The sequence below is a fragment of the Vipera ursinii genome, assembly GCF_947247035.1.
Source record: "Vipera ursinii genome assembly, chromosome: 1".
Classification (NCBI taxonomy): domain Eukaryota; kingdom Metazoa; phylum Chordata; class Lepidosauria; order Squamata; family Viperidae; genus Vipera; species Vipera ursinii.
This window is the reverse complement of record NC_139512.1, coordinates 85,330,407-85,346,624: the sequence shown is the minus strand read 5'-3', so window position 1 is coordinate 85,346,624 and position 16,218 is coordinate 85,330,407. Positions and strand designations below refer to the sequence as shown.

General features: G+C 40.5%; 2 protein-coding genes across 2 annotated transcripts in view; both read left to right on the top strand.

Annotated features, from left to right (window-relative positions):
* The first annotated feature begins 2,030 nt into the window (after window positions 1-2,030).
* Window positions 2,031-16,218, top strand: part of PPFIA1 (PTPRF interacting protein alpha 1) — a 92,528-nt gene continuing 78,340 nt past the window's right edge. Inside the window, exon 1 of the mRNA XM_083355161.1 lies at window positions 2,031-3,204. The gene's annotated coding sequence lies outside the window, so the exon portion shown is untranslated. The remainder of the gene's footprint in view (window positions 3,205-16,218) is intronic.
* Window positions 3,140-11,431, top strand: FADD (Fas associated via death domain). The gene is made up of 3 exons (XM_083355434.1): window positions 3,140-3,338; window positions 5,384-5,691; window positions 10,459-11,431. Exons 2-3 carry the CDS (start codon window positions 5,394-5,396, stop codon window positions 10,737-10,739), a joined length of 579 nt encoding a protein of 192 aa, XP_083211560.1. The 5' UTR covers window positions 3,140-3,338; window positions 5,384-5,393; the 3' UTR covers window positions 10,740-11,431.

The window sequence follows — 16,218 nt, the reverse complement described above, 5'->3', positions numbered from 1 at the left end:
CTTGCTGCATTTTGAGCTGCAAGGGTAAGATCAGTGTCCAAATAAAAAATACCAAATAAATAATATATAGTATTTCTTGCTAAGAACTAATTTTGGCTGTGACTATTTGCTTGTAGCCCTAAAGAACATACATTCTATGAAGAATTCTTGGGACCCTTTTTGGAGATGCATTCTGATCAGACAAAGCTTTAATTGGGCCTATTATGCATGAACACCTTCATGGTGTGCAACACCATAATCATAGAATCACAGGGCTGGAAGAGGCCTTGGAAGTCTTCCATTCAACCCTCTGCCCTTGGCTGGAGTTCTTATTCACCCTGGATAAATGATTGCCCAATGTTTTCTTGTAAACCACCAGAGATGGAACTGTCACAGCTCCAGGAGGCAAGCTGTTCCACTGATTATTTGTTCTGTCAGGAAATTTCTCCTTAATTCCAGGCTGCATCTCTCTCTGACTAGTCTCCTCCCATTGCTGCAGAAGGAAGCTGCTCCTTTGGCCCTAGAGGTGGACCTGCTGGGTGGGGCTGTCGGCGCTGGAGGTAAGACATCCCCTGAAAATAAGACCTGGTGCCTCTTTTGGAGGAGAAAAATAAAAGACCGTGTCTTATTTTTGGGGAAATACAGTATTAATGTTGGCTAATGTTGAGCTTTAGAGTTATTGATTGTAGTTTAGACAGAATTCCTGACATTTTGCCAGCAACAGCAGCTGGCATTTTCAGAGGCAAGGTTGTCCACTATGTAAATCACAAGCAACTGAATTTGGTTGGGCTCCTGTATTTATAGCTACGTATCTGAAAATTTATTGGTCTTTAGTCAAGCTAGTTTCCAGTTGGTGCAGGTTGGTGAGAGCTGGTCTCTGATTGGTTGGATATGCCTAAACATGATTGAAGCTCAATATCGAGCAGATTCGACTGTAAAAGCTTCTACTGGAAAATTATTATGTTCTTTAACATTGGCATAAAATATAGCTATTATTTTGTACATAAGTAAAAATATGTTTACGATCTTCTTATACATTTACATTAGCATGTATTTGGTTCTATTTAGATTTTATAGTTTTGTCTGAATTGTTTTCATCAGTTTATTATTTTTTATTGTTATTTCCACTCTTCCTAAAGACAAGGATGTCCCCATCTAAAAGAAAAAACTGTCTACCAGACTTTAAAAATGCTGAAGTTGAACGCAATGTTAAAACATAAACTGTATGCAGTTTAATTAATGTGTATCCATTCCTTGGTACTTGGTGCATGAAAGCCATGTGGTAACTGGGAGCTCAAGGGGGGCTAATTTTGCACAAAGCTATGGCCTAAAATACACTGCATCCACTGAGCCATTTTAAGTCACTCAGTTTTCTGTTTCATCACTCATTTCTTATTTTTTTTCTCATCTGAAAGACTTCTGGCTTTCATGTGTTCTCTCATGCTGCTAATGCCTGGGATACCTTCTCTTGGTTTGTTAAATTTTTATTTCTTTAGTAGAAGTACCCACCCTTTCATTTTCTCTTCTAATCCATACCAAAGCCCCCTGGCACGCTAGATAGTACTTAGCATAATACAATCTATATTTGCTACTTAGCAAGCAGTAGCAGCAGGGATTTATACAAATATCCTGTTCGTGGATTCAATAAAAGTTTAGGATGAGGATTAGGATTTATTAAATTTATATGCCGCCCTTCTCCCTCAGGACTCAGGGCGGCTAGTTTATTTTCCCCAAAGAGCAAAGGAAAAAATGTGTTTGTGAATAATAAAACTATTAGTTGAAAGCTAGCTACTACATTTACTCAGAAATATGTCCACTTTGCTTCTCGCATTCCACTTTCCTACAGTGATACATATGAATTGTCAATACTTTTTTTGGAATTCTTTGACACTTGATTGACAAAGTACACCATCCGTGCATTCACCAGGATGAACAAATTCATCGGTAAGGATCCCTTGGGATCGTTGAAGACGGGAAGGGGGGGGGAAATGTGGCCTTCAATTACTACTGCACACGTGTTGATTGGAGGACCTCCGTGTTTGACGGACCTACTCCCAGCTATGCCCTCACGGGGCTGTTCTTTTTCTCTTGTTCCCTCAGAGAGAGACCGCGGCCAGCTTTGTCTTCCAGCTCTCAGGAGGAGACAAAAGCCTTCCCGCCGGTGCCCTGAAACCAACTCCTCGCCCCCCACAAAAAAAACAACCCCACTCGGGCTTCGCTGACGGGGTAACCTCCCCTCCCTCTTCCAGGGCGAGACGAAGGCCCCGCCGCGCTGCATTGTGGTCCACGCCGTTGTAGGTCGGAGGCGCGGAGGCTGCCGGGAATCCCAGGAGGCGGCGGCCCAACTCCGAGCGGCGGCGGCGGCCCGGGGCTCGGCTGGAAGCAGGCAGCGATCGCCTCCCGGAGCTCCTCGCCTTCCCCGCAGCGCTCTCCCGGGCCCGCCTCGCCGCCGCTGCCCCCGCCGCCGGCCGCCGTGGGGAGGCGGAAGAGCCTTCGGGAGCATCTCCGAATCGGCTGCCTCGGATGGGGATGTGGAGGCAGGAGGCGGAGCTACCTGGGCAGAGAAGGCCGAAGTTGCGAGCCAGAAGCGGAGCGCAGAAGTCCGCCCTGGCGCTCCGGCTCCCCTGAGGCCTCCAGAGAAGCAGCCCTCCAGCCTGGAAAGCCGCGCAGGGGAGAAAGCCGGGAGAGCGGATCCCCTCGGGGCTCTCCAGCCCAGTCCTGCAACTTTCCCCCGCTTGCTGCTCCCTTCACTCCCCTCCTGCCTGGCGAAGGTGGCGGTGCGGAGAGCTCCTGCCTCCCCGCGGAAGAGCGGAGGGATAATGGGTGGCAGCCCCATCCCACGGCTGGTCTTTGGAAGAGAGGAAGTATAAATGCCCGGGGAAGACACGGAAACAGAGGCGGAAGAGAGGAGTGTCTGCTTGTGCCTCCGGGGGAACCGCGGCAGCCTCGGCTGCTGTCTGCTTTTTTGTGGTCGAAGTAACGCCGTCCTGACCTAAAGGAAGGTTTCTACATGGTGCCCAATTTGCCGGCCCAAAGACGCTGAGAAAGCATTCGGTCTTTTTGCACATAACCTCTGGCCTTTGAAAAAGACTTGTGGACCGGCCTTTGAATAAAGGCTTAAATACGGAATAAAGGCTTCCGTAACAACGTTGTTTTAACCATTTGCTTACTGCGGAAAACTAGATTAATTGATCCTCCTGTTATTGCCTTGTGTGACTACCCAAGGTGCGGATTATTTAATGAATGAACATTGTAGTCGGGGTGGATGGCTGCTCTACTATTTCAATTGCTATTGGAAATCATTATGCAAACTTGCTGATAAAAGCTGATATCTCTTGACAAATCTCTTATCAAACAAGGTAAGTGGATCAATTGAAGCTTGCACAATAAACACTTTTTATGATCACGAGGTGTGATGGATTACTAGAATACAATAACCAAGGAGTCCATTCTGAGCATGTTAGTTCAGTGCTGTTTACGTGGTTTAATTTAAAATGACTAAACTCATTCTCATTTGATTATGTAGCTTGTAAAATATTAGAACTAAAATTGGAATGGAGAAAATTGTTTTATGTTTAGCTCAATAGTTACAAACTTGTAAAGGGGAAAAAAGTTTGAAACGAATTTGGTGGCCTTTAATAAAGAGGAACTGTTTCCCTTTTTTATGACTCACTTCAAGAAACTTACTAAAGCTTTTTCTAATGCTGAACCAAAGAGTTTAGAACCCTATAGTCTTAATTCAAGCTCTGAAAGTTATAGAATCACAGAAAAGCTTATAATTTATTAATAACATCCAGCATTTACTTGGGATGGAAGAATTCAGTTTCAAAGCTATGTTTATTCAGGTCTTCATGATTTATTTGTGATAATACTTGATAATTACAATACTTGTGATAATTTGTTCTTTTGAACTTTTTAAATATAGTATTTCCTAAGAAGTTCCTTTTTCTTAGTTAATAGCACCCAATTTCAGACAGGCACTTGTACTATTTCTGTATCAATTTATTTCTTAAAAAGAAATTGTGTGACCATGTCCAACCCCAAACCTAGAGAAATGGAAGTAGATAGTAAAAATTTAAAAATTAATTAAAGCAGTTATGTCTTCTAGATACCCATTTTGTTCCAATAGACTATGATGGTTTATTAATAGTCACATGAACAACTAAGTTTGCTTTATTCCTGTTGTGTCTTTTGCTGAATGCATTCATTTCAAATTAGTCTATCTGCAATAATCAATGCTACTAATGCATTTTCTGTACTAGCAATTATTAATGCAAATTAGAATGTTGGTACTTACCCATAAACATATGCTGGAATCAGATAAAGGTCTATCCCTATACTTTTCTTTAGCAACTACTAAGGTAAGTTAGAATTTCAAACGATTACCCATGTCAAGTGAACTTTAGCATGGGCAATTATAGATAAGTTTTATCAAGTCATATGTTGTGCACATGTCTAATACATATCTAATACATGTGTAGCCTTGAGGAGACCAGTCAGATGGAGGTGCACCAAAGAGAAAAGGGCGGAGACGATATATAAAAAGGGAGAGAAGAGAGGATATAAAAGAAGGAGGGGGAGAGAAGAGAGGATATAAAAGGAGGGGTAATAAATTTGTTAAATGAGTTTTGCCCCATTTTATGACATTGCCACATTTGTTAAGTGATTCACTGTAGTTGTTAAATTAGTAACACGGTTGTTAAGTGAATCTGGTTTCCACATTGACTTTGCTTGTCAAAAGGTTGCAAAAGGGGATCACATGACCCTGGGACAATGTGATCATCATAAATATGAATCAGTTGCCAAGCATTCGAATGTAAATCACATGACTCTGGGGATGCTGCAATGGTCATAAGTGTGAAAAATGATCATAAATCACTTTTTCCGGTGCCATTGTAACACCATCCAGAGCAACCCCTTGAGAAAGATGCAGGTCAGAGGAGCTTCCTTTGGGCAGTCTTTTTCTCTTGTGACGCCTGGAGTTGGCAAAATCAGGGAAGCAGGAAGCAAGTCCCAAGGTTTTGCTTTTTCTTTTTAAAAATCCAGATTTTTAAATGAGCATATCTCAGGATCACGCAAAAGCTTAGCTGGAACACTTTAAGAAAAGTAAAAAAAATATTATTAAGGATCAAACCGGATGCATTGTGAAAATAGAAATCTGCAGGCTAGTTGGCTGGAGGGAAAGATGCGTTTCACCTGAAGAATTAGATGTGGAGATGTTTTTCAAGATCTTGTAGTTTTCATTTTAGGATTCTGCTTGGCCAGGAGTTCTGATAACTAGAAGTTGCATATTTCGGAAAAGAGGAAATCAGCATTAAAGAGAGAGAGAATGTTTGGTTTTTTAACTATGCCTGAAGTTTGACTCTCAACAAAACCTTCTGAACCTTCCCTGTATTCTTTATAGGTTTCCAGGAATGGATCCCTTTTTGGATTTGCTGAACTCAATTTCAAGGGCCTTGTCGCCCGCGGAGCTTGAAGATCTTAAATTTCTTTGCCGGAGCCACATTGGTAAAAAAAAACTTGAGGCTGTGAGCCGTGGCAATGAGCTCTTCGCGATTCTCCTGGAACAGGAAAAAATTGCGTCCAATGATGTAGGGTTTTTGAGACAGCTGCTCAAAACCTTGAAAAGAGAAGATCTACTAACCCAACTGGAGCAGTATGTCAAAACAGAAGATGGTGATCCAGGTCGTCAGCCAGATGATGAACAGAAATGTAGGTTGCTCTTTTTTTTCTTTTTGATCTGAAAAAAAAAGTTCCTTTGATCCTTGAAAGACAGGATGGCAATCCTCCACACACTGGTTTGCAATGCATCCCACTAGTTATATGGGGATTTACGTTTTGGTAAATCTTCAAGGCCATTAAGGTTGATCTACAGGTGCTATAAGACACTTTTTGGTTATTTTTGTGAAATAATTAAGAGTTATAGGAATACTCCGTGGAAGTCTAAGGTGTCTTGTTCAAAAGGCAAGTTGCTTCTATCCAGGCAAGATGCTCCAGATTAACTGTTGGTTCTTGGCATCTCATCCCACCTTCCTTTGCCCAGAGATCTTTTTCCCCTCAGACAACTTCAGGGAAGAAGAGAGACATATGAGAAAGATGATTACTAAGTAACTGCAGCCCTTGCATCTTGCCCAGTCCTACCCAGCAGTTTTATATTAAAAAAATGTAACTGAAAACTCTGGGAGCAATAGATTTCAGCTTTCAGAGGGAGCAATTACCGGTATATGAGCATTCCTTGACTTAATGTAGGCTATGTAGCGACCATTGATAGTTATAATGGATCTCCCTGGGGGCACTTACGACTCGAGTTAGAAGTTCCGATGGTCACTGCCGTCCTGCAGTCATGTGATCACACCAGGTGCTCATCAACCAGGTCTTATTACCACATTTTACGACAATTTTACTGAAAAACGGCATTTACTTCCAGTTTTTGGCAAAACCGGGCACATTGCAAACCACTGCTGTCCTTAACAACTGGAGCATTTGCTTAATGGGTGCCACAGAAAAAGTCATAAAATCAGATTAATCACATGGGTGACCCAACTTACGACTGACATTAATTTTGACTACTCATAACTCAAGGACCACCTGTAATAAATTTAAAATTATTATTAATCTGTAGTAGTTCTTTAATGAATCTCACTTGTTTAATTTGGACTACTCTCCCAGGAGGGTGCCAAGTCAGGAAACATAATTGAAGGGTGTTGATTAAGAACAAAATTTCTGAGATTCCCAGAAAGCTTGTAGAAAAGGACATGACTATTGTTGTTAGCTGCGAAGTCGTGTCCGACCCATCGCAACACCATGAACAACATTCCTCCAGGCCTTCCTGTCCTCTACCATCTTCTGGAATCCATTTAAGCTCACACCTCCTGCTTCAGTGACTCCATCCAGCCGCATCATTCTCTGTCGTCCCCTTCTTCTCTTGCCCTCAGTCTTTCCCAGCATTAGGCTCTTCTCCAGTGAGTACTTCCTTCTTATTAGGTGGTCAAAGTATTTGAGTTTCAACTTCAGGATCTGGCCTTCTAAAGAGCAGTCAGGGTTGATCTCTAGGACTGACCGGTTTGATGGCCTTGCAGTCCAAGGGACTCGCAGGAGTCTTCTCTAGCACCATAGTTCAAAGGCCTAGATTCTTTGTCGCTCAGCCTTTCTTATGGTCCAACTTTCACTGCCATACATTGCAACTGAGAAGACCATAGCCTTGAGTATATGCACTTTTGTTGGCAGGGTGATGTCTCTGCTTTTTAGCGTGCTGTCTAGATTTGCCATGGCTTTCCTCCCCAGGAGCAAGCGTCTTTTAATTTCTTGACTGCAGTCCCTGTCTGCGGTGATCTTGGAGCCCAGGAAAATAAAATCTGTTGCTACCTCCATTTCTTTCCATCTATTTGCCAGGAATTGAGAGGGCCGGATGCCATGATCTTGGTTTTCTTAATGTTAAGTTTCAAGCCCACTTTTGCACTCTCCTTCACCCGGAACAAGAGGCTCTTTAGTTCCTCTTCACTTTCTGCCATTAGAGTGGTATCATCTGCATATCTTAGGTTGTTGATATTTCTTCCGGCAATCTTAATTCCAACTTTTGATTCATCTAGCCCTTCCTTTCTCATGATGTGCTCTGCATATAAGTTAAATAGGCAGGGTGACAGTATACAGCCTTGCCGGACTCCTTTCCCAATTTTGAACCAATCAGTGGTTCCGTGTCCAGTTCTCATTGTTGCTTCTTGACCCACATATAAGTTTCTCAAGAGACAAATAAGATGGTGTAGTACTCCCATCTCTTTAAGAACTTGCCAGTTTGTTGTGATCCACACAATCAAATGCTTTAGCATAGTCAGTGAAGCAGAAGTACATGTTTTTCTGGAACTCTCTAGCTTTCTCCATGATCCAGCGTATGTTGGCAATTTGATGTCTAGTTCCTCTGCCTCTTCGAAATCCTGCCTGTACCTCTAGTAGTTCTCGATCCACATACTGCTGGAGTCTAGCTTGTAGGATTTTAAGCATAACTTTACTAGCATGAGAAATGAGTGCAATGGTGCAATAGTTTGAACATTCTTTGGCACTGCCTTTCTTTGGAATTGGAATGTAAACTGATCTTTTCCAACCCTGTGGCCACTGTTGTGGTTTCCAAATTTGCTGGCAAATTGAGTGTAGCATTTTACTGCATTGTCTTTTAAGATTTTGAATAGCTCAGCTGGAATACCGTCACCTCCACTAGCTTTGTGGTTGCTCAGCTTTTCTAAGGCCCACTTCACTTCACATTCTAGGATGTCTGGCTCGAGGTCAGTGACCACCTCATTGTGATTATCAGGGACGTTAAGCACATTCTTGTATAGTTCTTCTGTGTAATTTTGTCACCTCTTCTTAATCTCTTCTGCCTCTGTTAGGTCCCTGCCGTTTTGGTCCTTTATCGTGCCCATTTTTGCATTAAACGTTCCCTTCATCTCTCCAATTTTCTTGAAAAGATCTCTGGTCCTCCCTATTCTAGGTAGTCTCTGGAATTCTGCATAGTTGGGCGTATCTTTTTTTCCTCCTTTCCTCATCTATTTGCAAAGCTTCCTCAGACAGCCATTTTGCTTTCTTGCATTTCTTTTTCTTTGGGATGGTTTTAGTTGCTACCTATTGTACAATGTTGCGAACCTCTGTCCATAGTTCTTCAGGCACTCTGTCTATCAGATCTAATTCCTTAAATCTATTTGTCACCTCTACTGTATATTCAACAGGGATATGATTTAAGTCATACCTGACTGGCCTAGCGCTTTTCCCTACTTTCTTCAGTTTAAGCCTAAACTTTGCAACGAGAAGCTCATGGTCTGAGCCACAGTCAGCTCCTGGTCTTGTTTTTACTGACTGTATAGAGCTTCTCCATCTTTGGCTGCAGAGCACATAGTCAATCTGATTTCTGTGTTGACCATCTGGTGAGGTCCATGTGTAAAGCTGTCTCTTGGGTTGTTGGAAAAGAGTGTTTGCTATGACCATCGTATTCTCTTGACAAAATTCTATCAGCCTGTGCCCTGCTTCATTTTGTACTCCAAGGCCAAACTTGCCTGTTATTCCGGTTATCTTTTGGCTTCCTACTTTAGCATTCCAATCCCCCATGATGATAAGGACATCATTTTTTGGTGTTAGTTCTATAAGGTGCTGTAGGGCTTCATAGAACCGGTCAATTTCATCCTCTTCAGCATCGGTGGGTGGGGCGTAGACTTGGACTACTGTGATATTGAATGGTTTGCCTTGGATTCGAATTGAGATCATTCTGTCATTTTGGGGATTGTATCCCAGTATTGCTTTACCTACTCTTTTATTGACTATGAAGGCTACCCCATTTCTTCTGAGAGATTCTTGCCCACAGTAGTATACGTGATGGTCATCTGAATTAAATTCGCCCATTCCTGTCCATTTTAGTTCGCTGATTCCTAAGATGTCGATGTTCAGTCTTGTCATCTCTTGTTTGACCATATCTAGCTTTCCTTGATTCATGGATCTTACATTCCAGGTTCCTATGGAGAAAAAATCTTTACAGCATCGGACTTTCCTTTCACCACCAGACACATCCACAGCTGAGTGTCCTTTCGGCTTTGGCCCAGTCGCTTCATTCTTTCTGGTGCTACTAGTACTAGCCCTCTGCTCTTCCCCAGTAGCATATTGGACGCCTTCCGACCTGAGGGGCTCATCTTCCAGCGTCATATCGTTTTGCCTTTTGGTACTGTCTATAGGGTTTTCATGGTAAAGATACTGGAGTGGGTTGCCATTTCCTTCTCCAGTGGATCATGTTTTTTCAGAATTCTCTGCTATGACCTGTCCGTCTTAGGTGGCCAAGCACGGCATAGCTCATAGCTTTATTGAATTATGCAAGCCCCTTCGCCACTACAAGGCAGTAATCCATGAAGGGGAGGACATGACTAGCCCCATATTAATGTTTCTGATATCCATGCCCCACTCAAGGGAGCCAGTTTTGTCTTAAAGACATTTATATGGTGATGTGGCCTTCATGACTATAGCCAGATGTACACAAAATGCTGTTATGTTACCAACAAAGTGGTACCTATTTATCTACTTGCATTTCCATGCTTTTGAACTGCAAGGTGGGCAGGAACTGGAGCAAGTAATTTGGGTTATAGTTATTGATATTTACTATATTAGAAATTAAAACTGAGAACTTTAAAAATATGTATTTATTTGAATTCACAGACCCCCTGAAAAGGTGTTGGAGATTCCTAGGGATCCCCAGAACACACTTTAAAAACTGCTGTCTTAGAATACGACACTGAGACTGTCAAAAATTAAGCAGAATTTGTATATCATACTTCATTTGGATGGTAATGGGTAGGATGGACCTTATTCCAATCTGAGTAAATATTGAACCCTAAGCAGCTAATGTTTCAGAGAAAGACAAGGAAGGGATAAAACTGATGCATAATAGATGATGCAGAGGTGTCCCACAGCAATTCATCGATTTGATTTGCATTATGCTTTTCTTTCTAGATAAACTGAAGAGAGCTTTTGAAATCATATGTGAACATGTTGGAAGGAACTGGAAAATGCTCGCTCGAAAACTTGGAATTTCAGATGCCAAGATGGATAAGATTGTGGCTGCTAATCCCTACAATTTGGAAGAACAACTGATGCAGTCCCTTGTAGAATGGCAAAAATCAAAAGGAAAGGAAGCAAAGGTGGAGGATATAATAAAAGCTCTCAGGGACTGTCGAATGAATCTAGCAGCAGATTATGTTGAAGAAGCTGTGAAAGAAACTGAAACTCAGTAGGATCAGTCAGAAGAGACACGACTGGCATTGAACTAAAAATTCACAAGAGAAGATTAGGGGTGCCACATCTGGGCTGCAGAAATGAATGATCATTAAATGGCAGCAAAGTGACATAGAAAATGTTTGACATTTTGTTTTTACATAATAGTTTACAAAATTTTTGTAGCCAAATTTGCAAAGTTCTGCTTCAATCAAAAGATTTTCCTAATTTCGCTTTCCTTTACGTTTGCTGTTTCTATATAGACATAGTTTATTCATGAGCCTATTAAGATGAACACAAGGGATGTGCCTGTATGTGATAATCCTATCCATGGATACTGATGTAGCCATGAGCTGTATTTTCCAGTAACTCAGCATAAAATGGCCTGTAACAGCTTAAATTTCAATTGTGAAAAGTAATAATAAAAAGAAATAATACTGACTCCTTTCAAACTACAGTAGCATATGCTAATAGTTAACAGTGGGACACGACCTTAAGCTGTTTCCTCATGAAAACATAAGTCATTTAGGTGAGGGACTGTAGAAATCTGATGAATCAATACAAATAAACCTAGAAAGCAACTTTGCTCCACTAAATTGATGTACCAAACTTTGCATACCGTAATCCCAAATGGGATAGAGTTGGGGCCTCCCAATAGAGTAAAATGGGTACAAATTTCAAGCGGTTGTGTTATTCCTTCAATTATCCGAAGAATCCTGTAAAATACCAAACAAATGGCCAGCCTTAACCACTTTGGATCACACTGGAGCAGCAAAAAGATTCTCTGGGGCTTTGACTCATGTTATAACTTCCAACCTGGGACTTTCTCTGTGCAGTTATCAAATGTTCCAGGACCCTGCTTTATGTCTGTATATCTTAGATCAAACAGCATACTGTATTTTATGTGCCGCATGCTATATTCGGTATCTCAATGTCTTCATTTTATCCAAAAGCAATCTTACAACTGCATTTTCCCAATTAGTAATGTTCTTTGAGTCAGATTTAAAAAAAACACAGTTACATTATAATTACATATATGATCACCTGTAATTGGACTTAGGACTGTCTTTGGAGGTGAACCAAAAAAAGGAAGATAGCAGCCACAAACATGGAGTTCTGCCCCTATTTACATGCATTGCACATAGGTAATAAAAGGGTGAATTTTTTACCTCATGGTCATGTTGTCTTGACCATTTTGACCTCCTCTCACCAGGGGTATCCCTGATTGTACTTGGTAATACAAAACCAGCCCCTTCGAATTGTGCTTCCACAGCTAAATATTTCCATTGAAAATTTTAAAACAAACTTAAGGAGCCTCAGGAAATGTGTGTTTCTTCTGCCAAAGTCACATCTCTCCATGCTAGCACAGACAAGTATAACCCTTGCCAACTGTTTTGTGTTTTTTTTTAAAGAGCAATACAAAATCTTGGAAATTTAGAAATACAGGATAAGCCAGGTAAGAATTTTTTTTATAAAACTAATAAACTCATTGAATATATCATGTAACCCCATGGAGAAACCTCCTTTAAAAAAATCAATTATATTCAACATTTTTACCCAAAAGGCACTTGAACAGACAAAAGTAAAGTATTAGGATCTACTTAATATCACTAAAGAAATTAAAATATATTTGTATAAAGAAAATTATGGGCTAGAAGGGTCTACAAGGCTGTTCTATTAATTTTCCAGCTGTACTTTCAAGTACTAAAGTCTTAAAAATTACTTCAGCAAGGTCCCACTCCCCATCTGCAGGAAAAGGGAGCTACTTCTACCCTCCTACAAGATTTAGAACTAACCCATTTCCAAACTGCCAAAAGCTGAGAAATGCCCAACAGTAGCTGTAGTGCAACAGATCTGCGGGGAGGGTCCATGTTGGGAAAACTAGGTGCTGGCTTTAGGTCCTAGTCCAAGTAAAAACATAGTAGGAGGTACCTGAAATATAAATCATTTGTATGTGGTTGCCATATCATCATGAGACCAAGTTTGGATATTCTGGTATTGTTTGAGAGCCTGGATGGGGAAATAGTTGAGATGGCAGACTAATAATAGGGTGATCCTAATCTGGAATGACTTTCATCCCAATATCCCAAAGGGACTTTCATCCCTTTGAAGACTGGAGATGGAGGTTGCTCTGTGCCCCTGCTTTGAGCGCCTAGAGAAAAGGTAGCATATAAAATGAACAAATCATCATTATTATAATTTATTCAATTTCTAGGCTGCCTGATCAGTTACAGGAACCACCTCTTCATACAGCTTCTGAGAACTAAACAAGAGATTCAGAATTATTAGACTAAACTAAAATGGCACTAATTAACAACTGAAAACTTCTGTCACCCAGGAGGATGAATGAAGCTTGGATGTCCACACAAAAATGCACTTATTTCCAGTATTGTTGACTGTAGTTCTAAGCCTGCACTGCTCACCTTTCTTAGGGAGAAGCTTGGCAATATTTTCACAGTCATGATATGTTCTTCCAGTAAGAACAGGAAGCAATTTCTCCAGTTATACTATAGCAATTTAAATCACAGAAATTCTACCAAGAGGAAAAAGTCACAGTTCTGAACTGGAAGGCTGGAATCCTTTAAAAAAAACCCTGTCACAACCCACACCTAACTGCAATATCTGCAATAGGAAACTAATTTAAAAATCCCTATATGATGGAACACTACTAATTATTTATTGCCACTGCCACCTTCTATACCTCTCACATTTCAATGGATGGGGTTTTTTTTATATTATGTGTTATGTTACACAAAATTCCTGCTTAAACCAGTTTTTATGTAATTAGACAATTAACATACTTTAGCTCCTCATTGTGCTCCCCTCCTTTTCTTAAGGCAAAGCTTTGATTGCTAATGAAGCACACAGAAATCCAAACATGGCAAAGTATCTTTCCATGTTTTGTGACAGCCCAGATACAAAGAGCTCTAAGTTGTAAACCTTCCCCCACATCCATATATTGAAAAATACATCGTTTATGTATGTCCAAGTATTTTAAATACACTTCAGGTATAGGTTTCTGATTCTATCTGATTGGTGTAGTGGAGCATTAGCAACGACATTTTAAAGGCCTGGGATTATTTATTTTTTCATTGCATTTATGTCTTGTTTTTTCTCTTGAGAAATCAAGTCAGCTTTACATGGGGGGGGTCTCCTCAAATTGTATCCAAACAAGGTACAAAGTGAGGTTGGCTGAGAGAGAATGACTAATAAAAAATCATCCCACTGAGCTCCACAATTTAGTTAGCCTTAAAATTTTACAATGTGTTAACCACTGTACATTATTGTCTCTCCATAGAGCAGGGGTCTTCAAACTTGGCCCTTTTATGACTTGTGGACTACAACTCCCAGAATTCCTCAGCCAGCGTCATAAAAGGGCCAAGTTTGAAGACCCCTGCCATAGAGTAATGGCATTCATTTTGGGTGCAATTCAACAATCCACCTTTCAAATAAGACTACATTTTCTTACAGACCCATCAAAAACTCCACTGTGAATCTGAAATCTCTTTCAGAGCAAATCTGATAAGTACGTGAAGGACTGTAGAGGGAGGACTCACTATCCCATTCCAGTTCCTCTGAGAGAAACAATTTCAGAAGTGAAAAAAAACAATACACTGATAAAAACAATAATACATGTAATACATTTATTAATACTGTCAGAGCATGCACAGTCTTATTGCACTGAGGCCACGGTTGGCATACTGCATCCACAGTTGGTCACCACGAACTAAAAAAAATGTTGAGATTCTAGAAAGAGTAAAGAGAAGAGCAACAAAGATGATTAGGGGACTGGAGGCTAAAACATACAAGGAATGGCTGCTGGAATTGGGCATGTCTAGTTTAATGAAGAGAAGGTCGAGGAGGGACATGATAGCAGTGTTCCAATATCTCAGGGGCTGCCACAAAGAAGAGGGAGTCAAGCTATTCTCCAAAGTGCCCAAAGGCAGGACAAGAAGCAAGGGATGGAAACTAATTAAGGAGAGAAACAACCTAGAACTAAGGAGAAACTTCCTGACAGTTAGAACAATTAACCAGTAGAACAACCTGCTTCCAGAAGCTGTGAATGTTCCAGCACAGGAAGTCTTTAAGGAAAGACTGGACAGCAATTTGTCCGAAATTGTACAGGGTTTCCTGCCTGAGCAGGGGGTTGGACTAGATATCCTCCAAGGTTCCTTCCAACTATTATTATTATTATTATTATTATTATTATTATTATTCAGTAAACAGTGTATTAAATTGTGCTTTATAGTACACTATATCTACAAATATACACTAGAAAAAATACATGCACATGGTAATTCAGCAAACTCTAACATACAGCAATTACAGCAGGAAACAGATAAGAAAGACTCCAGCAATGCCTTCCCTTTTATACTCAGACTCTTAAAGAGATACACACACCTGCTGAGTCTTTCCTATTATTGCGCCATCCACCTTACATTACATTACATTATTACATAAGGTGTTTAGCTATTAAATTATTAAATTATTATCCTGACAAATACATTTATTACATCATCGTAAATATTTATTTAGGTAGCGTGATTAAATTTTGGGGTGCATTGATGTTTGACTTTGCTTCAAGTCTAATTGTCTCAGATCTGTGATATTTAAACCAAATGCTGTGCTTTTATAACAGTTTTCACCGGAAAGGTAATAACATGCCAGTCCTTATTTACTGTGACCGTTGTAGCTCTGAAAAGATGCACTTTGGGATTTTTAAAATGACAAGCAATATGTAAATATTTTAAATAAATAAATAATAGTTATTCAATAATTAAAAGAAATATTAAATATAGAATTCAACAAACATACCACCATTATATCCATAAATTGTGTAGGTTGTAATTAAAGTTATACATATACTATATACTTATAACTGCTGCTTGTAAGTCTCATTGGGGAGGTCCTAGGGGAAAAAGGGTGTCAACTTTAGTGGGGAGGAAGACTATGATCTATTCTGTAAGGAGACAAAGACAATGAATATGGCTCGGATCATGGCTTAGTTTCCCTTCACGTACTGTATGTAAATGAAAATATTGGCAGTGAGGTCAGCTCCTCCTAATGGTGCCACTGGATACTGCCCAGCTGCTAGGGAGGTGCTGAGCTGAACACAGCACAATGCAGCACTATCCTTTACTGCATCCATGCCTGGGTATTCTGAAACAGATCCTACTGGGCTGAAACCAATGGTACTCTTCGGTTTTTGAAAAACACTTAACAAAAACAAATACCACTGCAAATACACCAATTGCAGTGAGGCAAATAGCTTTGCAAGAGCTCACTCATCTTGTCCCTACTTAAAAGGAGCCTTCTAGTTAGTGGTGGGATTCAAATACGTGAACAACTGGTTCTCTGTGTGGATGCCGCTTCCGGAACTCCATTCTGGGTCTGGGCAACAAAAAATTAGCCAACGGTTCTGCCAAAGTGGTGCGAACTGGCTGAATCCCACCACTGCTTCCAGTCATCTATCCTAATATTACAATTAGATTTAAAATA

Bases quoted from the DNA above. Each gene is read 5' to 3' on its own strand.
- FADD (XM_083355434.1), top strand. From the start codon at position 5,394: ATGGATCCCTTTTTGGATTTGCTGAACTCAATTTCAAGGGCCTTGTCG. The intron at 5,692-10,458 runs GTAGGTTGCTCT...TTTTCTTTCTAG, and splicing joins GCCAGATGATGAACAGAAAT to ATAAACTGAAGAGAGCTTTT.